This window comes from Emydura macquarii, unplaced genomic scaffold, assembly GCF_026122565.2.
Source record: "Emydura macquarii macquarii isolate MOO-44397 ecotype Brisbane River unplaced genomic scaffold, CSIRO-AGI_Emac_v2 contig_1790, whole genome shotgun sequence".
NCBI classification, from domain to species: domain Eukaryota; kingdom Metazoa; phylum Chordata; order Testudines; family Chelidae; genus Emydura; species Emydura macquarii.
In genome coordinates this window covers 16,808,001-16,832,729 of record NW_027131927.1, presented here as the reverse complement: position 1 = coordinate 16,832,729, position 24,729 = coordinate 16,808,001, and the positions used below count along the sequence as shown (strand labels likewise).

The window sequence follows — 24,729 nt, the reverse complement described above, 5'->3', positions numbered from 1 at the left end:
CAACTTCTACATCTTTTCAGCAAAAAGGTGAAATAAAATTCACAGGTTAGCAGATGCCCCATAGAGATATCTTCCCAAAGAGTAGGAACAGTGCTGGATTAAGAGGGGTTCTGAGGGTGTTGCAACACCAGGCCACTGCTTTCCTGGGTGGCCTCCAATCCTTGAAATATACAGTATATACAAGGGAGATTTTGATCATATTTATACTAACATTAAAAAGAGCAAAACAATCATTCATTCCTCCTCTGACACTGATTTTGTTCCAGTTTCTTAAGCTTTCACGGTTGAAGTTGAATCAACTTCTTTCAGACTTCCAGTTGCTGGTGATGGGAGTGCAAATTGGTGATGCTAGTCACCGGTTACCAGCTGCTAATGACAGCAGCCATAGTACGTACTTCTTCAGTATTGTTTTCACCTCATTCCAACGAGATATCTGATCAACAATTTCTAAACAGAGTGTCAAAAAGGAAAGCTAAGTTGGTAAGAGAGAAAATTGTAAGCAAGTTACCCAAACTTACTAATTCTTTCACTGCTGCTACTGCTTCAGAATCATTCTCCAAATGTGTTGGACCATCCTTCTTAGAAAAAGATCATCATAGTGAAGATATGGATGTAAACTTGTTCCCTCAGGAGTGGGAAGAAGACAAGGCAAGCATCCAGGAAATCCAGGACAAAAGTGATGATGCAAGAGATGACCCACTTTTTCTTCCACCTTTCTAAACAGAAGGTGGAAAGAATGGCAGTGATAAGGAGGATAGAACTGCCATTTGCAGCAAACAAGATCTGCCTAGATGGCCTTAGAATGGAGGAGGTTCATACCCAGTGTACCAAGAAAAGTTTTGTATTCTATTTTCAGAGTCGTAATGACAAACTTATAGCTTCCGAGCTGCAGTACAAACAGCAAAACCGTAGCTCTCCCACTTTTTCAAACAAAAACTACCAAATGGAGAGTGTTATCAGAGGCATTGGTTGATATATTCTAAATCCACAAGAGCAGTATTCTGTTTTGAATGAAAACTCTTTTCTTGGTCTAACAATCTTAGCACTTTCATAGTCCCATGCTTTACCAACAGGAAAAAAAGTAGTGAAGAAGATTTAATCTCATGAAAATAGTGCGGAACACTGCAATGCAATGGCTGCATGGCTAGCATATTTGCAAGGCAAGAGTCACATCAACAGGGTGATGATTCAACTGCTTCTACGTTTACTGGAAGGAAGTTTTAAGGGATATTGTGACAGTTGTTAAGCTTCTTGCTGAACACAGTTTAGAATTTAAAGACAGGGAGGCAGTTATCAGGTCTCCTCAGAATGGAAATCCTCCAGTTATTCTTGAAGCCATCACTGAATTTGACCCTTTCCTAAGTAAGTATATTAAATGCTATGGAAACAAAGGGAAAGATCACCCATCCGACTTGTCAGAAATAATCTATGATGAGTTCTTTGAGCTAATGGATCTAAGATTTTGGAATTCATTGTAACTGAAGTAAAACATGAAATACTACTCTTTGATAGTAGACTCAACTTCTGATATCACTCCTGTTGATCAGTTAGCTGTCGTTTTACAATACTGCTTACATGGTACTATATATGAGTGTTTCACTGGGCTTATGCCAATTGAAAATCAGACAGGCAAGTCACTCTTCCAAACTATGACGTCTTTATTGGATGCAAACAACACTGGTACTGAAAACTGCAGAGGTTACTCATACGATAATGCAAATAACATGTTTGGAAAGTATGACGATCTTGAAGCTCAGATCAAAAGACTAAACCCACTAGCTGTGTATGTGCCATGTACGACTCATTCTCTGAACTTAATTGGAACTTGCAGCATTGATTCTTGTGTGGAACCATACACTTTTTCAGCTTTGTTCAGAAACTATATGGTTTTCTTGAGGCATCACCAAAATGATGGAAGATTCTGTGCAACAATATTACTAAGAGCAAACAAGGAACTCTCCTTGTCCTATAAACCCTATCTGATACGAGATAGTCCTGTCATGCTGAATCTTCTAAAACAATTGTAGTGAACTATGAGGGCATTCAACAGTGTTTGAAAAAAACAATGGAAAATGCTGAGGGAACCAGTGAGACTCAAAAGGAAGCATGATCATTGTACGAAAGAATGTGGCCACTGGAAACTGCACTAATGAGTATCTTATAGACTGTGATACCAGACCGGTTTTGTTACCCAAATAACAAATATTACAGGATCTTATTAGGGGATAAGGCAACAAGCCACGTTTATTGTGAGCACAGAAACTTCTGTAGATAGTATCAAAGAAAAGAAAAGTATCAACACTGCAATAATATCAATATTGTGCTTTACCAATGAAATAGCATTACTAATAATGTAAACACTAGGAAAACAGTATTAACATTATTACAGAGACACATGTTTCAATTGATGCTTTCATTCACATTCACACACACTGACAGGCACACACAGATAGAGACAGACAAACATACATAGGGATCTTCCAGATGTCATAGTTACCAGTTTCTTGGTACTCATGATAGTCACTGGCCAGGTGACTAGAGCATGAGGATGAGGAGCAAGGTTCTGCCGATGCGCATCGGTACTCCTGGATGATGTGATGTTGTAGACCTGAACCTCCAGCCTTCATCTTTCTGTCCCATTTTATAGCGAAAGGACCCCATGTAACTCTATGGGTTTTGCTCTGTCATGCTGCAACTGCATTCTTGGTGTGATCCTTAATCACCCACATTGTTGCAAGCCTGATCAGATTTTGTCCTTTGAAATGGGCTGGCTCCAAAGTTATCAGGGTGGGTTCCTCTTCTGCCATTTGATCATCTTTGCTTCTTTCTTCTTCCCTCAAGCGTTTTAGGTGAGACTGGTGTTTTCTTCATGTCTGTTTCGATATCCCTTACTCGGACCAATTGTTCAATCACTCTTTTTGTCTACACCCAACGCAATTGCTCGGCCATTCACACTTCAATCACTCAGGGCCAACTCCTAGCTGAAGAACTTACATATTATTTTTAGAGCAAACCTTATTTCATTTTTGATAGTGTCTTTCACAATTAGATAGATACATTACATTGCACAGTGTGGCTTTTGTACTTAGAATAGGATTTTTACAAATATATTGGAAGCAGGTAAAATTAACAGATAAACTGGCCAGTGAACATAGTACAGACATTTACAAACAATCTTAAAATTATACAAGGTACAGACAGACTTGAATTAACATTTAAAAGGGTAGAACAGTAAGAGTCAGTTTGAGGTTTTAGCTTTTGATTTAGACTGATGTGCCTTTTGGTAGGAAGGGGGCGGGGGGTGGTTCTGTTCTTACATATATTTCAAAAACAAGATTTTGGCCAACAGTTTGACAAAACTAGTGTAAAGCTTCTGAAGTGTCCCTAACCTCTATTTGCCAGTTGTCATGGACAACAGGGGATGGATCTCTTGATGATTACCTGTTCTGTTCATTCCCTCTGAAGCACTTGGCATTGGCCACTGTCAGAAGACAAGATATTGGACTAGGTGGACCATTGATCTGACCCAGTATGACCATTCTGACATTATGTTCAAAAGTCAGATCTGGATCTTGTCATTGCTGTTAATTTGCTGACTTTCTTGCAAGAGTTTGTCATAAGCTCAAGTTCCTGTTTGATGATTTTTGAGAAGTAAGCAAAACAACTGGGAAGTGATGAGGATGTAATGCTGGGGCTAGCTCTGTCCAAGGCCACAGGCAGCAGCTAAAAACTGACAAACTCACAACTGGAAGCCAGAGCAGCTCACTATAATTCAAAGTAGTGTTAAATGTATAAGAAAGTGTTTAATGTTTAAAGTGTTTAAACCTCATGAAAAATTGGAGGGATGTTGCATGTACAGTTTTCAATTACCTGTCCCCTGTTATAATGTAATAGCAAATGTTTGCATTGTATATACCCTTGTAACTAAGTAATCCATCAGAGGAGAAAGAAGCCTTGTGTAGTGCAAATGAAGAACTTTAACAGGAAAGTGTTAAGTCCTGTGCATGGAAAGCAAATGGTCATTATGCATCAGATCAAAGACATTGTGAAGTGCATTCCTTCCTCCCCTCCTCCTCCATGAGAAGGGACCTGTATGGGAACTGTTGCTGTCAGCTTGGTTTCGGTGAGAAGAAGCTATAAATATGGTCACAAGGAAAAAATATTTATCTCTGGACTGTTTGGATTCCAATAGGGCAGAATAACAGAATGAGAAACGGAAATCCCCAAGGTTACTCTAGTAGCCCTAAAAGACTTTTGGGAAACTGGCAGATTACTACATCTCTGCCACCTTCTGAAATTATGACCCACCTGTACATATATTTTATCTGCTTTAACCTCTCAATAACTCTCAGTCCTTTTTCTTAGCTAATCAATCTTTAGTTAGCTTACTACAGAATTGGCTACTAGCATTGCCTTTGGTGTGAGATCTAGAACGCAAATTGACCTGGGTTGGTGACTGGTCTCTTGGGACTGGGAGTAACCTGAATATTTTATGATTTTTTGTGTAAGTGACCATTTATTACATAGTCCAACTTGCCTGGGTGGCTAGATAGATTGGAGTGTCTAAGGGGACTGTCTAAGAGGATTCCCTTATAAGACTGTTGTAGAACTTTGGGAGTTATTGGGTTTGTGACATCTAATTATAGAACATGCCACCAATTGGGGTGTCTGCTGTTCTTTTGTCAGTCTGCCCTGAAGCAGGCATTCATTGTCATACCCACTCCAGACAGCGTGAAAGATGAGTCTTACCTGAAGAATACAAACCTACTGGAAAGCAAAAACTTCTCAATGGCAAAATACTGTACTTCGAGGAAGAAGGAAATTTGAGGTTGAGTGGTTTTATGTTATTTAACCTCAACAAACTAAAACAAATAAGTCAAAGTTATGCCAAACTAGCCACAAGGTCTGGCTTCCTTACGTCTTTTGAAATGAAGAGGAGATGAAAACATGCACTCAGGAGTTGCTGCTACAACATGTCAACTTTCAGCATTGGTAAGATATTGTCACATGCAGGAGAAGAGAGATACTGGAGTCATCGAATTTTTGCATGACAAAGATTAGAGTAATGTCTTCCTGAATGTTTTCATTGGGCTGAGACTATTTGGCTGTACCCATTGCCAGCTGTGACGCAGAGAATTGTTCTCTAAGCTCGCCTCAGTAAAAACCAGTCCTTGGTCAACTATGGTAGAAAAAAACTTAATGCTCTTGCTGCTATGTTAATAAAATGTGATTTCCTTTGTACATTATTGTTTGAGAAAATAATAACTGAATTTGTGGCACTTAAAGTTTGCAAGATGCCAATTTAGATATGCAGCATTTCAGGACTCTTAATGTTTAATGTTTCTGTGTTTATCCAGGCAGTATATAATCTGTTCATTGGGTTCAATTTCCTTTCATTCAATAAAATGCATGACATTGAGCATCATAAACTGGGCACTCTTCTGCTTTCAGTAATACCGAGTTCATGAAAGAGGGCCTCCAAAAAACATTAGTCCAGGGGCCTCCAGTCCCTGAATTTGGCCCTGATTAGGAGTGCTACATTCAGTGCTTAATTTGTGAAAGGTCTGAGCCTGGCACCTCTAGGTCTAGCAATTCATAGTCCTGGCACCTAATAATAATAATTAGCAACTAGTGATGTTAACTATCCAACTTGAATCCCTTCATTTTCAAATTACTTTTAATGAAGCGATCTTTAATGTTACTTTTTCCGAGGAAGCCTCGCCTCCTTTCCCCTTCCCTCCAGCCAAACACTCCTGGGGCCTGGGTGAATACGGGATACAATCAGCTGCTACTAAGCATTACTGGGCAGTTTCTCAGCAGGTAGGGACAGTGACGATCCCCAGTCAGTATGAGCCCTACCTAGGAAGGGCCGATGGGGTTAGCCCTGGGGGCTGGGTGTTCTCTCTGTCAGAGCCTGACTCTGTGAAATAAACTGCTCCTGGCCCATGTGAGCCCCGGCATGGGGAATGAGAACTCCCTGCCTCCCCGCCCGGGTGAGTGAGCCCCGCACCACGAGACGGTCCCCCAGGAATTCCCCGGGGGCTCACGGTGTCTGACCCGAGCAGGCATAAAAGCGGCTCCGGGGCGCTACGGCTCAGAGCTAAGCCCCAGCTGAACCGAGCCCAGATCCAGGATCATGAGCCGCCACCGGAGCTTCGCCCCCGCCAACCACCTGATGCTGCTGATGCTGCTGGTCTGCGCCGAGCTGTGCCGAGGTAAGGGGCTCGCCGCGCCGGGTGGCCCCTGGGATGCGGGGTGGAGGAGCTCCGGCTTCACACTGGGGCTTGGGATGGAGGAGGGATGGATGGATGGATGGGACCCAAGTGCCCGGGAGCCGGCCTATGCGGGGAGTCCCCGGGAGATGGATGATCATGGGACCCAGGGGAGCTGGGGGCACGATGTGTCTCAGCGCGGCCCCTCTGCAGAGTCTCCGGGAGCCGGCAGGAGCTGAGTCTCTTTCTCCCCCTCCCCAGGAGCCCCCATGGCCGGCGAGCTGCGGTGCCAGTGCGTGCAGACCGTCTCCGAGGTGATCCACCCCAAGCGCATCTCACACGTGGAGCTGATCCCCGAAGGGCCCCACTGCGGGGTGGCTGAAGTCATGTAAGTGCCGGGCCCCTGCTGCCCGCTCCCCCCCCCCCCCACCCCCGCCAGCACCGGGCTCACCCCGCTCTCCCCTTTCTCCCGCAGAGCCACCACAACGCAGGGCAAGAAAGTCTGTCTGGAGCCCACAGCGCCCTGGGTCAAGCTGATCATCAACAAGATCCTGAACAGGTACCTGCCCTGGGGACTGTTCCGAGTGACTTAACTACCCTGCGCCCAGCAGGAGCCAGCTCTAATCTGGGCGCTGCCATTTGTCCCAGCGGGATGGATGGATTCAACGAGCTGCTCAGCTGGATCCAGCCTGGGAAAAGGGGGGAAGAACAACGGGACTTGCTTACAGCAAAAGCAAACCCAAATTCCAGGCTTGGTTCCCTCTTTAATTCAGAAACCCAACCCCAACCGGCTGCATTAGCTGGAGGTGGAAAACAGGGAAGGCTGGTAGAAAACTGTTCTTTACAGAAATGTTTCCCTTCCAATTAATGGACTGTTGGTCAAAATTCAAACGTTGTCTTGTGAATGGATTCAAGCATCAGCACAGGTTTAATAGTCAAGGCCTATTAGGAGGGGAGCTAGATTCACCCTACCAGTTTGAGATTTTTAGCCTTTAAAAATGTTGTGATGAGCTTGCCCTGTATCATGGCATGCAACAGGTATATTGGCTTCCAGGCTCTCCAAAGCCATGGTATAGATACACAAGATTTTTCTCCACCACTGTGCTGGCTGAAAAATATTAACTGCATTTAAAAAAAATAGGGGGAAAAAAAGTAGGAGTCTTACAAAGCCACATGCAAATCAGGGTTTTCTATTAATTTTCAGATATCCAGACTCCTTATGAGTCTTATGATTTTCAGATATTCAGACTTCTTATGATTTAAAAAGCCCATTTTAGCAAACACTTACACCTCTGCCTTAAGTACTAGCTTAATGGATAAAACTACTTGCATACTAATCTGTGCATTGCAGGACTGGGTCCTCGATTGCTTTCTTTGATGTTGCATTAACCTTATGTATTTCTGTCCTGTTACAACACAAATGAAGAGAGTTTTACTGAGGATTAGCATGTCTATACTGGTAGAAATTCATTACCTACAACTGACCTTATGTCTCTTGTAAATATAAAAACAAAACAAAATCAAAGAGCCTCTTACGATCAAAACAATTTTTGTCATCCATTCCCATTTGGATCTAGATTCTGCCACCCTTACTCAGCCTGAATAGAACTTCATTCCCCCAGTTGTCTCACTGAAGTCAACCACCACTGGTTCAGGTTAATTATTTCCCTTTGTCAGTTTGGTTGAGACCAAATCAAATAAGGCACCCAATTATTTCAGTGGGAGAAAGATTGGGTCCCAACTGTTCATTGTTCAAAGCAATATATAGCTGAGGGTCATCAGTTATTTTAAAGGTCTCCTTTCAGTTTTCAAAATGCTAAATGCTGGGGTAATGCCATTCTTGGCAAAACACTTTTCCTTTAAAGCAAGCCTGGGTCTTATAACATTGATTGAGTGCATAAATGCTGATCTCAATTCATTTACTTTTTCTTTCAGTACACTAAAAAATTCATGAAGAAAACCCCTGGATTTACCTGCCAAGAAAATGGCATTTTGTGAACTAAGGACTGCAAGAAAATAATTTGCTTTTATCTCTGAGACACACTGCATTTATGCTCATCCTATATATTAAATATTTTTATTTAATACACCAAGATTTTACTGTATTTATTTAAATAGTATAACACGTTTTGTAATTAAGGTGAATACTTTACACCAAACTAAGAGGAAAACACACTCAGAAAGTAGGATTCATTGTGTTCTAGTAGTGCAGTGCTTTTAAAAGCATTTCCTTTTATGGACCACTTACCATCCCAACACTCTGATGATGTCCACTATTTGGTTACCTTTCTGCAGACCATCAGGAAGAGCTCTGGACCATGGAAGAACATTTAAGAACCACTGTGTTCATGTATTTCATGGAGGCTTGCACTGTCTCCAGTGTAATACATGACAGCCCAGGCTTCAAAAATAAGAGATAGATTTTCATTTTAATATTTCATTTTTTACATAGCAGCCAAGGGAAGACAATCATATAGCTAATCTCCAAAACATCCAATCAGTTATGTCTGCAGGCACTCTGGACAGCGATAGGGAATAGCTTTCCTAATACAGGAAAACTGTAACAGACGAAAGGCTTAATCCTGACTCCAGTGGCAATTGGACAGAGCCCAAAGTGAATCCAGCTGTTCACTCTTCATGTAATTGATTTTTCCATCAGCTTTCAATTCACCCTCCCCAAAAGAAAAGCTCGTGTACTAAACTTGTTTATACAAGTCTATATTGCTTTTATCGCTAATCTCCAATGCTCAAATTTTAAAGGCGCTAGTGCATATTGTTCCCGTAATCTTAGACATGTCATGTCATTTAGGTATGGCAGAATGTCATAATTTTTCTATGAAAAGTGCTGGGCTGCTGATGATGGTTTATTTATTATGGTCCAAATTTTGTCTTTGGATTCCATGTGCACAATTTCCACTGTCCTTATTCATGTTTCTGTCCAGCAGAAAATCTACACTGAGAGGAAGTGGCATCTAAACTAATATTTTCAAGGCCAACTGTTGCAATCCTTACTAGTCAAAACTGACAGTTAGATGAGTAAGGACTTAAGGATTTGGCCCAAAATAACTAATCAGATCCCTTTTACATGACAGGCAAGGACTCAGTAATTAGAACTGTGTATGCTGGTAAACCAAGTGCCAGCTCTGGCCAGGGTCTAGGCATCAGTTGAGAACAGAAAAACACAGTTCAAAGCCAGGCCAATTCATTTGTGTGTTAGTGTAGATCAAAGTGATTGTTAAATGTATAAGAGTATATTTGGTATTTAAACGTCATGAAAATTTATGGGATGCTTCATGCAGCATTGTTTTCACTTATGTTATAAGGTAATAGCAAACATTTACCTTGTATATACCCCCTGTAACTAAATAACCCACCAAATGGGGGGAAAAAAGCCTCCTGTAATGCAAATGAAAAACTTTAACATAAAAGTGCTAATTCTCACGCATTTCAAAACCAGTGGTTATTGTGTGAGATGATCAGAGATCTAATCAAGACCTGGAAATTATTTTGATGGGCCTTTATTTTTTTAGAGAAGTGGGGGAAAGTAAATTTGAAAGGTAGCCCCTCACTGTTCTTAAACTGAACTGATCACATACATTGAAAAGGCACATAGGGAGCCAGGGTCTGATCCTATTCAGTAGGGAGAGGAAGACAAAGACCTGGAGAAAGCCTGACTCCAAAGGAATTTAAGGTGAGTGAAACTACAAGTGGTCTAAGTATGCTCTCAGTTACACTGGTGTACATCAAAGGTAATGAAGTCCAGAAGTGAGATCAGAATCAAGTCCTACTGTCTCAGTAGGCCTGGAAACTCGCCTGCAATTCCAACTCTCCAACCTACACCCATGCTTCCATTCTCTTTGACATAAACATTTCTAATGCTGTGCCCTGTTCAGCAGAGCAATACTCTCCCACCCTGAGCCACAAAATATTTTCTCTAAATGAGTCCTCCAGGAAAGTGAGGTTGCTAACAGAACTGGCTTAGGCCAGATAGAATATGAATAAAGGAAATGCAAACTCTGCCAAAGCATCTCAGTCCTGACATGCAATACACCTGCTCTCCAGGCTGACTCTCTCCTGAGCAAACCACCAGTTGTGCCCAATTACCGGGTGGTTTCACAAAGTAGGTCAAGCAGCCTCTCATGGCTTCTGACTTGAGGGGGTTGTTTTTCGTTATTTAAAGTCAAATAATTTTAGAATCCAATTAGCTGTGCCAATGGAACTGTCTCCTGAATCATTTGTTCATAAACTCAGGGCAGCCAGATATTTGACATTCCCAGTAGGAAATGTGGCCTATAGACAAGCTATTTTAGCAGTCTGCGTTCATTACATCACTGGCTGGCAATGCCATTGTGCTTCCTTTTCATGTTTGGGTGACTGTTTCACTGTACATAGGTGTTTAACGCCGATGAATTAGAGGAACAAATTACGTAAGATCTTTGGAGCAGCAATTGTCTTCTTGTTCTGGTTTTGTACACTACCTAGCACATGACTAGGCATCACCTCAATACAAATAATTAATAGTAAGACTGTACGAGCCATCTCCCCAGAAAGTCCCTGCACTGGAGGAGGAAAGGGGCACACACTGTATCTTTTTATTCTTGAACACACGGGCCAAGAAGAGGTGAGCTGAACAGTAGAGGACAAATGCTCTGCAGGCAGTTCTGCCCACCAACAAGAGAGGATGCATGTACAGGAAAATATGGAAACCTCTTTAGGTATCAGCATGTGAAACAAGACTCAGACCTTCAGTAAGAGTAAGGGCCTAACTATTGCACGGGAGAGAACACAATAGAGGGAATTGCAATAAACTGGAACCAATAACAGACACTGCAGTCATCAGCTAAATGACACAGACTGAAGCCAGGAACTTTGACTTCAACACCACAAAGCCCCTACCCCCAGTAGGTAAAGAAGAACTGTGGTGTTCGTACTAGGGATTATGCCTTCTGAGGCTGCAGACATGAGCGAGCTACATAGTCACATACTTGATCAGGTCTGACATACACAGATGGCATCAATGCATATACACGCTTAGCCAATGCAATACACATTGCACAAAATTAAAAGAGGCATTTGATAGCCTGTTAGTGCCCAGAGCACCAAGACCACCCACAATATTGACTGTATCTGCAAAATAGTAAGGATGGACTAGACATGGAGACTGTCTTCTCATCCCTAGCGATGCTCCTTTGAGGTCAGCAAAAAGGAGAAGAGTGTAGAAGCTGATCTGATCACAGGATAAAGAGAGTGCTTTGGTCTACTTCACTATTCATCCAGTTTTTCTCATGAACTCAAATTTTAAAATGTTTGAGTGATTTGGTAATATATGGCTATTGGGAATTGTGGTGTTTTGCTTTGTTTCCATAGCCTCGGAGAGCAGCTCTGTGGGAATGGTGGATAGACCAGGATGAAAGATTCCAACTCAGGCTTAAATGCAGTAGCTGAGAAGCACTCTATGAATAGAAAAGATGCCTATCCAATATGCTATTGGCATTACCATTCAGCACTAAACCTGAAAAAAATATAGCACTTAGGGCAAACTCTGGAGTAAACTGAAGTCGAAGGAAGCTGCCAGGTGCTAAGCAATTTTGAAAATCAAATTACTTAATACAGGCAACTAAATATGTATTTAGGATCATAATTTTAGGCACAGTTAAAAAAAATCCACGGCCTGTCTTTCAAAGAGCTATGGGCCAGCTTTTCAATGGAGCTCATCACATGACAGCTCCTGTTTTGAAAATCTGAGCACAACATTTGTGTTTAAAGTGCCCATGATCCAGTAGCTCCAGTGGAGGGCAATGAGATCTGCCGAGTGCAGAACGTTTTTTGAAATCTGACCATTTCATCTAGATGTCTAAATGGGAGCCGAGCAGTTTTGAAAATCCAGCCCAACACTGCTTTTGGCTGTCTTCGTCTAAGGATACCAGAAATGTTCACGACAATGGCATTCATTTAGTGGGAGCAGAGACAGGCCATACCTTGTCCTGTGTCAAGGATGAACAGAGTTACCACAACCTCTTTCTGATGCTCTGAAAGAAAAATTTCTTCACCCCACCATCTAAAGTGTGACACCGACATGAAACAAATAGCTGGGAAGTGGAAAACGTGGCTTGCAATTTATCCTTTGATTACAACATTCATTTTTTCTCTGTGTGTCATCATTTCTAGCTGCTGACACGCTAACCCCTATTAAGACATATGCTTTTGCAGTTACTCCTGTTCCTATGGTATTCCTTGTTTCAAACTCTTCAGCACGTCTGAATATGAAATTGGATCCATTGACTTTTGCTCCGCCACCTTTATGGATACAAGAGATTAATGTATTCATTGCGTCTCATCACTTTAATAGGCTTTGAACCACCCAGTCTCTTTCCTTTTTCACCATCTCCTGCCACATAACCAAGCATATGCATACACTGAAGCTTATACTTATAGACTGGATAAGTCTAGCCATGAGCTAAATCTCAGTTTTGGAATTTAGGTAGTGTGCAGGTCATTTTCTAATGTCATGCAGCTTTGACCTGTAAAGGAGTTCACTCTTTCAGGATGGCCACGCAACTGTATTTTCTATTAAACTTTGTGGACAGTGCCTAACCCGAGGTGTGAATGTGGGTTACACTGCGATGAGTGAGTCTCAAATGATTTGAAGATTCCTTATCTAAAAAATCTTACTTATTATTATTATAATTGCAGCAGCAACTAGAAACCCTAGTCAAGGGTCCCATTATGATAGGTGTCATGCAAACATTAAGTAAAAAATAAAAAGACATTTCTCGCCTTGTGGAGCCATCATAGGTTCAAATCCAGGCCTTATTAAAGTCAACAGAAGTTGTGCCATTTGCTTCCATAAGGCAGGATTTCACTCATGGTGTGTAACTAAAATGTACACAAATGCTGTTGGCATAGAAAACTCAGAAGAACAGATACCCAGCAGGCTTGAGGGAAGCTGGGGAAGGGACTGGGTATCTGCCTCCTGGAAAAAATGGAAAGATAATAGATAAATGTAGATGTCCATCACAAAAAAATGTTGTTGACCCCTCTCAGTTCCTATTCCCCTCTTCACAGTGAAGATGATCTCATCTTTCCACCCCTTCTCCCCCCCTCAGAGCTGACTGACCAGATACTGTAGAATCCTTTGCTAGGATTTGCGAGGTATCATGACAGTCAGCTGGAAGTGGAGAGGTAACAAGAAGAGCCTGTTTCTGTTAGTAATTGTCTTGCCATGTAAGAGCAACACCACCCAGGGTATTTCATGAGGCTGTGTGGAAGAGCTCTACACTTTGCTCTGGTATCAGCATCACAAAAAGCAGCACCTAGTTAAGAGGTAGGAGATGCACATGCACAGCTCTCGTGTGATGGGGAAAGAGCACATAATTTGGGGCAAGGGAAGAAGAGGGAGCAGGATAGTAGCCCAAAATAGAAGGGGTTGGGAGAACTATGGCAGAGTGGATTGGCGAGGAGAACAAGCCTGGGCCTGGGAGGAGAGGGAAGATCCAGCTAGGGATGGTCAGAGATGGGGCAATAGGAAGAAGGTGGCGAGAAGCAGATGTGGAGAGTGCAGAGATCGAAGTGCATGAGAAGGGGACAGGCAGGGCAGAGATGACGTGCGTGAGACTGGAAACAGGGGCAAGGGAAGCAGAGGAGGAAAAAAAGGAAGCATGAACAGAAACCAGGGAAAGAGGGGGTGGCAGAAGAAAGATCCAGCCAGAAGCAAAGAAGCTTCCCAGACAGGCATCCTCTAGAAGAGCGTATTCAACTTTCAGAGCTGAAAAAGCACCTGGGGGAGGGGGAAGGGGCACAGCCACCTGAGCTAAGGCAGGAAAGCCAGACATGGGACAGGATGACAAAGAAGACACACACAAGGAAGGGGATGTGGAAAGATCACCACTCTCTTGGCATGGAGAGATTCCTTGATTGCATCCTTCATTCAAACCCAGCTTCTGAGCTTGGCTTGGCTTCCCTTCCTCACCCCCTCAATCCCCACTTTCTCACCCATTGCTTTGGAGACAGCTGCCTCACCTCTGCCTGACTACAACTCCCTGCCAGGCTTCAAACATTCAGCCTCCTTTTGACTTCTAGCCATATTGGATAGTTGTGTGACATGACTATTGCTGGCTCTGGCTCCCAGGTAATGTGCTTACTTTATTTTCAGAGCTGTGGTTAAATAACTGGTGTTTTCTAGGCAGCTAACTACTCTGGATTCTGTAGTTACACACCACAATCTGACTTACCTTGACTGATCTATTTACTATTTTTATTATTATTAGCTCTCGCTTTCCCTCCTTTCCTTTTCTCATCCCTGGAATCTTGACATATCTCCCAAGAGGACGTTGTGTTTGTTGCTTCACCACCTAACCGCTCAGCTGAGATGCCTTCTCCTTCGTTCTGTATGTTCTTACCAGTCAATGAGTCAAACAACCACCTCAAAAGGGATCAAAAATCATCTTATGTACCTTATGCTGTTGGTGTCCTGACTCTATCTGGCTTAGGGTAAAGAACTGAGCTGCAGAGTCCTATCCCAAGACACTGCATCACTCCACTGTCATGACTTTAAGATGAGCTATTTTGGAACCATGCTTTAGAATACTGTAGTACTTTTCTATACAAGGGATGGCACATGCCTGTCCTCATTAGCCAGGGAAAGATATCAATACCTTGTCAGTAACAATTAATTTAAACTTCTTTCGAGCGCCTCATAAGTGCTAAGCAGATTCATCTTTTGGCAAAAACTGGACAAAATGTAGTGAACAGATCTTAAAAAAAAACAAATCTCCTCAAAACCTTCCATCTCCAGCATCAGCTCCTTCATACCACAAGCCTCATTAAAGACCATTATGCATAGATCTCTGCCTCCACTAAAGGCTCACTCAAAGTCTCCAGTGTAATCTTAGGTTTTTTCAAATACAATATCAAAACCCTGGTAAACAATGCACACTGTTTTTGGTTCATGGAGACAGAGAGGATGGTGCTTATCAGACATTCCCTGTCTTCTTATTTTTGAGTGGTTTCCACTGGGCCTGATTTTGACCACTTTCTGGTTTGAGCCAGATGTGAAGGGCATTGAGTGCTGAAGTCCAAATCTTGAGCCCAGTGCCAGAGTTGAGAAGCTGGGTGGATGTGCAGCTATAAAGGAGGAGTTTTTCTCCCAAGCCAACTGTACTACTCAAGCCCACTGGCTGAAATATCCTCCACAGGTCCTTTGTACAGTCTTCTGCAGGGATGGAAGAAGGATCACATAACAGATTCTTGACCTATATCTATCACCCTGCCTGTCCACACCTTCCCACCCCTGTGCTGCAATTCATGCAGAGGTTAGAATACTCTGGTTTGACCTCTCACACCCAGGCTTCCCCATTACATAGCAGAACCACTTCATCTATTCTGCCCAGAAAGCCTCCACACCTGTGAAGGAATAAGGGTGAGTTTCACCTTATAGCTTTTCTCAAAGTATTCCTGCTTCTAGTCCTGGCTGCTGCTGTAATGTACAAATGTAATCCTATGGTGAGTGTGTTATAGATCCCCACTGTGCCTGATCCACAGAGGATAGGAGTCAGTTATAGCCTCCACTAGCTGGCTCTGATGTGAAAGCCACATCTTCGCTGACACAAAAGGCATTGGACCTGAGATCTTCAGAGCTAAAAAGCATGAGTTACTGCAGCTTGCCCATCCCTTGGTGTGTGCGCTTTGTCATGGCGGGACAGCTTGCATGCCCTAACAATCCCCAGAGCCTGTGTCGGCAGGGGCTTTTTTTGCTCCTGGTAGGGTCAACCTGCCCGGATTGGACTGTGGGGTTGCAGCCAGACAAAAGCAGACACCCCGGTCCTCCAGGCTGAGGGTTAGGCATAGGGCTAACAACCCTATGTAAAAACCAAAATGTGTTACAGAAACAGCAGTGGAGAAATCAACCATTACTGTGTGTGATGGCCTTCAAGAGTCAATGACCTGTATGAATGCAAGTGGTGAAAGCCTAAAGGAAGCCACTAGCATGAAGACTGAAGTGCTCAACACCGAGACAAAAACCAAATTTGGTTTTTGGAATGTATGGACAATGTACGAAACAGGGAAGCTAGCTCAGATCACAGCAGAGATGAGACACTACAGATTACATATCCTGGGTGTCAGTGCTGCCCGAAAACAACATGGCAAAGAGATGTGGAAGCTGAACTGAAAAACTTGGGGCACAGCTGGGGAACCATTGAAAGTTTTGCCAGAAACAGACAGGAGTGGAGAAGCTTCATTGCTGCCCTAAACGCCAGAGGCATAATGGGGGACTAATTAACTAAACATGGCCAGGGGGACCTGTAAACACACACTGGTGGATCACACAAGCCCTACTGGTGTAAACATTCCCACATGCGAATCTCAAATTCTTCTTCCTTGCACATCAGCAAAACCTACAATCTAATTGCTCCAACAGTCATGGAAAGTGAGTGCAGAATGGGCATAAGCCTGGCCAAAGGGAATTCACTTCAAGCAAATGTTTGTCCACCATTTTTATTTTTATTTATTTATGTATTGCCCTTTAAGTACATCTCTAATTTCTCTGTCATTCAGTGTGTGGTAGGTGTTTGTGCAAAGCCTCAAAACTAGTTCAGGGTGGATTTAACTTTCAGGCCAAGGTTCAGGTCAGTTCTTGGGCAAGTTAGATACTTTGGGCACAGGATTAAGACATTCTCATGCATCATAATTGTCCTTCTGCCTCACATTACAGCAAATGTATTTAGTTAGTTACAACACAGGAAAGTGAACTGGCAGTGACTGAGGAAATAGGCTGCTACTCTCTGAATAATATTGCTGAAGTTACATGTTTGGTGACAAGACATGTTTGCTGACCAAGGAGTTCTTCCTTCTAGATGTAATTAAGCAATTCCACAGGGTGCCTTTTAGCTCCTTTTTGCAATGAGTTGCTGATGCCTCTTTCGTGAGAAAGATGATCTCATTCCTGGAGAACACTTGAAACTCAACTTCACCTTTAAAAAATTAATGTATCTTAAATGGAATCCATATTGAACTAATGCTGAGTCATACTGGAATTCACCGAAAGGCAAGTTAGTGACAAAAAAATTTCAGAATGAACCTTCTAGTAAGTTTCAGTTGAAAAAGTAAGAATGATTTTTACTTAAAAAAATGCACTGGCATATTTTGCCCCTACATGGCAGCAGATCAGCAACGACTATAACACGTGTCAAAATAGGTCTTGCCAACTTTCCGTTCAGTTGTGTGAGACTTTAAAAAGCTGTTGATGGTAATGTAATTATCCCATTAAAAGACAAATTCCCATACTGCACTCTGGCATTGCTAGGGAATATCCCATTGTCCAAGATTTGGAAGTAACGTGATTATTTTCTTAATGTGACACAATGTTTCTCAATTCCTAGCAAATCTAGATTCCACTGCAGCTGGCTTGGTTATGTTTTTTTTTTAAACTTAAAGAGCTTTTTGTCATATATTACTAGAATTCTCAGCTATTCTTTTATCACAAAATATATCATCACTAACTAGAGGCAAAAACAGGACAATAAATAGTTTTGTTTGATGCTTTCTGCAATTTCAGTTTTTAATGAACTATTACAAACATTTGAGAAGACGGCAGAAATTAATTGTACTTAAGAAACTACTACTGAAGAGTTGTGTGTGAAACCAATGGCATTGTATGTACCTAGAAGAGGTTCTTACACACCCCAGAGAAGCAAAACAGGAGGATATAAGAACTTGTTATTGCTGTTGTATGATTTGCATGTCTAGTGCACTATCTAAGTTAGCTAAGGCAGTATCTATTATTCACTTCTGACATACCTTTGTCACTATACCTGCTACCAGGCATAAACTGCTATTTAAAGATTGGCAAGCATAATAATTAGCTATGTGGTAACAGTCATTCTGTAAATACAGAACTGTACAGTTGTGTTCCTGCTGTAGGGCATAAATGGTTTTATAAAATTCCCCCCTCTGTAAGAAACATATAAGAAAGTTGGCCACACTGTTCTATTGGCTGTGATTACAATAAGCAGCTTATCACTGTTGCCAGAATAGGTCCAACATGTATCATTCAAAAATTCATGAAAATAAAATAAAAATAAATCCTGCTGCATTTAAGCACCAATTTTTTTCTGCTTCTTTGTCCACCTAAAACACCAGCTGAAGCCAATGGTGAAACCCTGGTCCCATTGAAGTCACTGATTTCAGTGGAGCCAGGATTTCACCCAATGGTCAATTCTGCTTCTACTGAAACCAAAGGGATTTTTACTGTTAATTTTAACTGGACCAGGATTGGGTCGGAGAACAGACCTGTTATTGATTTGTAATTTTGAAATGGGAGAAAAGATGTTCATGCAGCCTATTTGCTGTATAGAGAAAATTAAACTGAGAACAAAACTTGATACACGTTGCCAAATATTATACACAGCATTGGCAAAAAGACCCACACAAATCTCAGAATTGCTCTAGCTTTGTAAAATGATCAATAGCATAATTCCTGGGGGAGGGGAATTATGCACAGCTGCGTGTGTGTGTGTGTGTGTTTTGAATGTCTGGTCATTTTCAGGTGTTTCTGTAATCTGCCCCTATAGTTTCCAGAGCATGAAATGGTTAGATATGATAGACAAAATCTCACCCACTGTTAAACAACACTTTAGTTATTAGTGTAATATAAATAAATAATAAGATTATGTCCATGGCATGAGTTGAATGATTTTTTCCCTCCTATTACTGGATTCCAGTCATTTGCAATAAACCAGATGTGGAGTTTTAGCTTCCATACAAGACAGTGAAATATGAGTTCATCATAAGATCACAGGACAAAACCCCCGGATTAATTTAACAGCTAACTATGCAACAAATACATGACCTCCCGAATGTCTGCAGTATGCTAGAATGTTTACATTCTTAGCTTCCCCTTTCCTGTAAAAGTTTTGCAGTTACTGAGAGAGTAAGCCTGCAGATTTAAAAAACCGCACAGCCATTTTAAAATACAGGGCCCATACTGCTTAATATCATACAATGTGTATGGTGCAGATTTATTGTGTTAATGCTGCTGTCCAGTGTTAGAACAAATTAACTAGTTTCATAAAGGGAGCATTACAAGCCTAATAAAGAGCTATGCCACTGAAATTAAGCAGCATAACATCCCAAGAACTAGCCTGAACAGGGAGGAAGATGGATAGGAACACTAAATATGTGGGACAAATCTGCTCCCCGCTACACCTGTTCCTCCATACTGGATCCACTGTAACCAAGGGCAGAATTTAGTACATGGCGTCATCACCTTTAGCCTGATGCATATAGGCCAAACGGTATGTGCACTATACGGTCTGATCCTGCCTTCATTACCCCTGAGGTACAGGGCCTGTCCCGCTACACTGCAAGGCAGCCAATTCTGTTGTAATTATATATGAATCCAATAGTAAAATGACTTGTGTGTACCCAGACTGACCATCGAGATCTCCTCACACCCGCAGGATGATCCCCTGCTCCGTGCTGAGAACTACCCTGGGAGTTAAGGGGTTTGGGATACACGAGTTCAGGGTTCTGCGCTGAACTATCGCCTTATTCCCATCTCAAGTTTAAACCAGCGAAGCCAGCGTGCGGCGCCTGTGCCCGGTGCCCGCTCCCTGCCCCTCCCACAGGCCGCAGCGCGATTCCCGGGCTAGGAGAAGACGAGAAACAAAGTAGCGCGCCACGCTGCCCCCAGCGCTTTCGCCCGCTCGTACCCAGCTGTCCCGAGCCACCTCTGTGGGGTAGCGCGGGGCAGGCGGAGCCCGGCTGAGTCAAGTTCCTCCGGCCGCTCCGCCTCCTGCTGTCCCCTCCCCCGGGAATTTCCCGGCCGGGCTCCTGCGGGATAAAAGCGGCTGCGGGCGCTGCAGTGGCTCAAAGCTGAGCCGAGCCCACATCGCCGAGCACCAGCCCCCGCCGCCAGCCCGAACCATGAGCCATCCCCGGAGCTTTGCCACCGCCAGCCCCCTCCTGCTGCTGCTGCTGCTGGCGGCCTGCGCCGCGCTGTGCCGGGGTAAGGGGCTCGCCGCGCCGCGCCGGGCATCGCCAGCTTCCAGAGCGGGGTGGGGCGCTGGGCTTGCTGCAGGGGCAGCCGGCTGCGATCCCTGCTCGGGCAGCTCCAGCAGCGGGGCCGCCTCGGGGGTCTGAGATCGTGGAAACCAGGAGCCGCCCCGGCCCCCCGCCAGAGAGGGCCGGAGACAAGGGCGCTTGGGGGCAGGTGACAGGGGGCCCGTGTGGGGACTGGGAAACCGTGGTAGAAGGGTGGCTGGGGGCAGGTAGGCGGAGCCGTGGAGGGCTTGGCAGAGTCTATGAGGTCCTGGTGGGGCAGGAGCCGATGTGGCAGGAAGGATCTGACTCTCGGGGAGCTGGGGGGGGGGGGGCGACGGAGTGTCCCAGCGCGGTCCCTCTGCAGAGTCTCCGGGAGCCGGCAGGAGCTGAGTCTCTTTCTCCCCCTCCCCAGGAGCCCCCATGGCCGGCGAGCTGCGGTGCCGGTGCGTGCAGACCGTCTCCGAGGTGATCCACCCCAAGCGCATCGCATATGCGGAGCTGATCCCCGAGGGGCCCCACTGCGGGGTGGCTGAAGTCATGTAAGTGCCGGGCCCCTGCTGCCCGCTCCTAGCCTGCGCTCCCCGCCCTGCCCCCGCCAGCACCGGGCTCACCCCGCTCTCCCCTCTGTCTCCCGCAGAGCCACCACGAAGCACGGCAAGAAAGTCTGTCTGGAGCCCACAGCGCCCTGGGTCAAGCTGATCATCAACAACATCCTGAACAGGTACCTGCCCTGGGCTGTCGCTGTTCCTATTGTGCTAGCGCAGGGCCCCATGGGTCCAGCTCTAATGCAAGTGCTGTCCCCTGTCACGATAGGTGTTGGAAGCAGGTATTGGGGGTTGCAGTGACAGTGGGTCACTGAGTCTTAACCAATGAATACTGGTGACTACAACAGTTAGCCCCCGCTGACCCAGTCCGCCCAGCTGTCATGTAGAAAAATGAGTTTAAATAAGTTGCTGTATTGTTACCCATCCAACTGGGCTGCTTGGGTCCGTACCCCTCATGCCATTCATTTTAGCTGTATCACTGTCCACTATTCCCTATGACACAGAGCTCCTCTGGAGGGCAGCTGGAGTCTAGTACACAGGGAATGCCACATGGCAAAAGCAGACACGAGTCCAGATGAGGTATTTCAGGATTGCACTTGAAATATGTATTCTGTCTGACTGTTGCAGTAAACTTAAGAAGTTGTGAGGAAAGCAGCTGCAGTGAACAAGGAACTACAAATGAAGCTACCTCTCTGCACGAGGAAAAAAGTGTGACAGAGCAGGGGAACTTGAGGCTGGACAATTAGCCATGGTGAAGTCTCTTCTTTTGAAAGTCTGACACCAGCCTGCACTGAACTTCAAGGCATTCCACAAAATTATTCCATCCTGTTAGTTCTCTATATAGCTATTCAACAAGGAGGTATTTTTGTTAAGCACCTGTCATAAATCTTGTCTGCTCACCTGAACTGATAATGTGCAATAGTAGGTAAGGGGGGCTCATTGTTAATCCAATACACATTCTAAACAACTCATGACCGCAGGTAGTCTGAGCAGCTGAAGATGAAGAACATGGTGAACCCCTGCCTTCTGCATTGCAAACATGTGCAATGCCTGGCTTGTGAATAACCAGAACTTCAGATTCTGGAGCTGCCAAACATTTAGTCTTTGTGCACACACACAGATATTCAGGATTACAAATGAAACCCAGTTAGAACAAGTGCAATAACTTGCTACAGTCCTAAAAATGTGTTGCCAAGGCACAGTGTCCCTGGGACAGAATCATTTGTGTGGTTAGGTGAAAGACTAGCAGCTATTCTCTCCTTTCATAGAAAAATGATTTTAAGAAAATGTTGCTTCCAGTCACTAGCTAAAGTTTTTTGCAATCTCTTTAGGACTATTTTATGATGAATGTTAAATTATTTTTATACTATTTAAATGATTTGGTATTTATGCTGAAGGTCTAAGAACAGTAACGTTCTGAATATCCTTTAGACATTTTATGTCTTCATTGTATGACATACTGTCATTGTGTAGAATAAATAGTATTACGTATTGTACTGTACTCATATGCAGTAATTGTAGTCATGGAGGAGTTATACATAAAATACATATTTTCTGATTAAAAGCAGTGGTGTTGTCTATTCAGTTAATCAACATGTCACAGTGGGACCACCTAAAAAAGCAGGTATGGTGTGAATCCTACAATTAGTTCCCAACCACACCCGCATTCAAGTTTCACCCCCCTTCCCTATTTAATGTTTGGCTGTCTTTAACACACTTGGACACAAAGTTGCCATATTTAAACTCATTATCTGCAGACTTCATTGTGAAGAGAAATTCAGCCTTGCAAAGTGGTTTGGGGCTATGAAAGCTGCAAAAACTTGCGCATTTCCTTAACTTTCCATGAGACTATTTGTGCTTAAAGCACTTCACAAGATCAGGCCTATAACAATTCTTTGCTGTTACAGGAAACAAGACTCTTCCAAGGAAGAAGAGCATAGAAGGCAGTTTACTTTATATAAAGTAATTTTCAGGGCATGCGAAGGCTCTAGCTGTAAAAGAAAAAAGGGGGGTTGCTTAACTGTAGACATTTGTAAAAGTGCAGTATCCCTCCATCTAGCTGAGTTTTATGGAAGATATTTTCCAAAGGAAGCATCGGACCTATAGGCATAGATTCAGTACATTGTGCATGGACACGTAATTTAGTGGATGGAAAGATCAATTGCTGCTTGCTTAGGGAAAGCAGGCTAGAACAATACACATCAGCCAGCTCTCTCCTACTCCCAATGAGGCTTGCTGCTTTGTTATATTAGACAGCCTGTGTGATGGTAGGTATCCACCACGTGACCCTACCCCACCCAGACAAGATCTAACTACAAGTGTCAGGCTCGGGTGGGGTCTGAAATCAACCCGAGACTTTTGGGCTCAGGGCCGTGGTCTCCGATTGCAGTCTTCTGCTGTTGAGCTCCGTGTAGCAGTGGCTACCTGCCTCACTCCCCCTGGCCGCCACTTAGTGCTTAATGTACGCCAGGGCTGAGCTCCAAGCAGTTCATAGCCCTGTCACCTCTGGCCTTGGCACCTCACCTCAGTTATTAAAGTAAAACAAAAGAATGGCTTGCGCCCCAGGAATTCTCATTACAAATTAAGCACTGTCCTCACCTTCCTGTGCTGTGAGCTGAGAACCAAGGTGTGAGCACGTCTCATTTCATAGCATCCCCCAGTACAGCAAGGGCACAGCCGGCAAGGGCAGGGCAAGCAAGTCGGGCTGGTCCCCCTGGCTTGCAAATCAGCACCAGTGAACCCTTAGAGTCCAGGGGTGGCCAACCCCTGAGAGTCAGAAAGCCGCAGTTACCTTGCCCTCAGGCAGCGCATCAATTCACTCCCCCTCCTCTCTCTATCCTCCACCAACAGTTCACCCTGTCAATTTCCGCCCAGCTCATCAATTTCACTCCCTCTCTTCTCCCCAGCCCAGCATTTGTCTGAGCAAAGAGCCACATGCGGCTCGCGGGTTGGCCACCCCTGCTTAGAGCTATGCTCCACAGCCATGGGGTCTTGGATACAATCTACAGGCAACTTATCTTCCTGGAGCTGCTTTGTTCTTACTCGTCTTTGTCTCTCTCCTCTGGAGAGTAACCCTGCCCTTGAATGATGCACTCAACTTAGACTCAAACTCTAAGGTCAGAAGGGACCATTACGATCATCTAGTCTGACCTCCTGCACAATGCAGGCCACAGAACCTCACCCACCCACTCCTGTAATAGACCCCTAACCTATGACTCAGTTACTGAAGTCCTCAAATCATAATTTAAAGACTTCAAGGTACAGAGAATCCACCAGCAAGTGACCTGTACCCCATGCTTCAGAGGAAAGTGAAAAACCCCCAAGGCCTCTGCCAGTCTGCCCTGGAGAAAAAGGTCCTTCCCAATGTTGATACTGGACAATCAAGTGATTAGTGTGGCTACCAGTGAGCCACGGTAGGCCTGATTTGTAGCTCAATAAGGTCTAATGTGCAAAGTTTTTTATAAATATATTAGTTAAATACAAAGCCTAAAATTAACTATAATATATTATACTCATTAACCCTGGAGAGCTAAGCAGTCACTTAGAAGGCTGGATACAGGAACAGCTTTCTTCAGGGGCCCCACCAGGGAGTTACTGGAACCTTTGGTCTGACCAGCAGCACCTCCTGCAGAATCAGGCATTGATGGAGCGTGCCCCTTTGCTTAAGTGGTGACTTTTTATACACAATTTTTACCTTATTACCTATTTATTAATTATTACATATTTTGTTACCTATATTGGGTTTTTACCCTTGACTACATTTTATTTTTACCATGATAACTGGAGCCATTAAAACAACATTTGGTGATCGGAGGGGCAGTGAGAAGATATGCCCCATCCCATGGCAGTGGAAAAAATGTACCTCCAGACATTTAAGGATGACTTGTTATTTCCGTTACCATTTTTATGTGCAGCTGCAAGCATACACGGTA

General features: G+C 43.9%; 2 protein-coding genes across 2 annotated transcripts; both read left to right on the top strand.

The window, feature by feature from the left end:
• Window positions 1–6,116: 6,116 nt before the first annotated feature.
• LOC137159171 (interleukin-8-like) lies at window positions 6,117–8,301 on the top strand. Its single transcript, XM_067557370.1, has 4 exons — window positions 6,117–6,215; window positions 6,474–6,600; window positions 6,688–6,771; window positions 8,148–8,301. Exons 1-4 carry the CDS (start codon window positions 6,137–6,139, stop codon window positions 8,164–8,166), a joined length of 309 nt encoding a protein of 102 aa, XP_067413471.1. The 5' UTR covers window positions 6,117–6,136; the 3' UTR covers window positions 8,167–8,301.
• An 11,795-nt stretch (window positions 8,302–20,096) lies between these two features.
• LOC137159170 (growth-regulated alpha protein-like) lies at window positions 20,097–22,350 on the top strand. Its single transcript, XM_067557368.1, has 4 exons — window positions 20,097–20,217; window positions 20,665–20,791; window positions 20,890–20,973; window positions 21,425–22,350. Exons 1-4 carry the CDS (start codon window positions 20,136–20,138, stop codon window positions 21,441–21,443), a joined length of 312 nt encoding a protein of 103 aa, XP_067413469.1. The 5' UTR covers window positions 20,097–20,135; the 3' UTR covers window positions 21,444–22,350.
• Window positions 22,351–24,729: the final 2,379 nt, after the last annotated feature.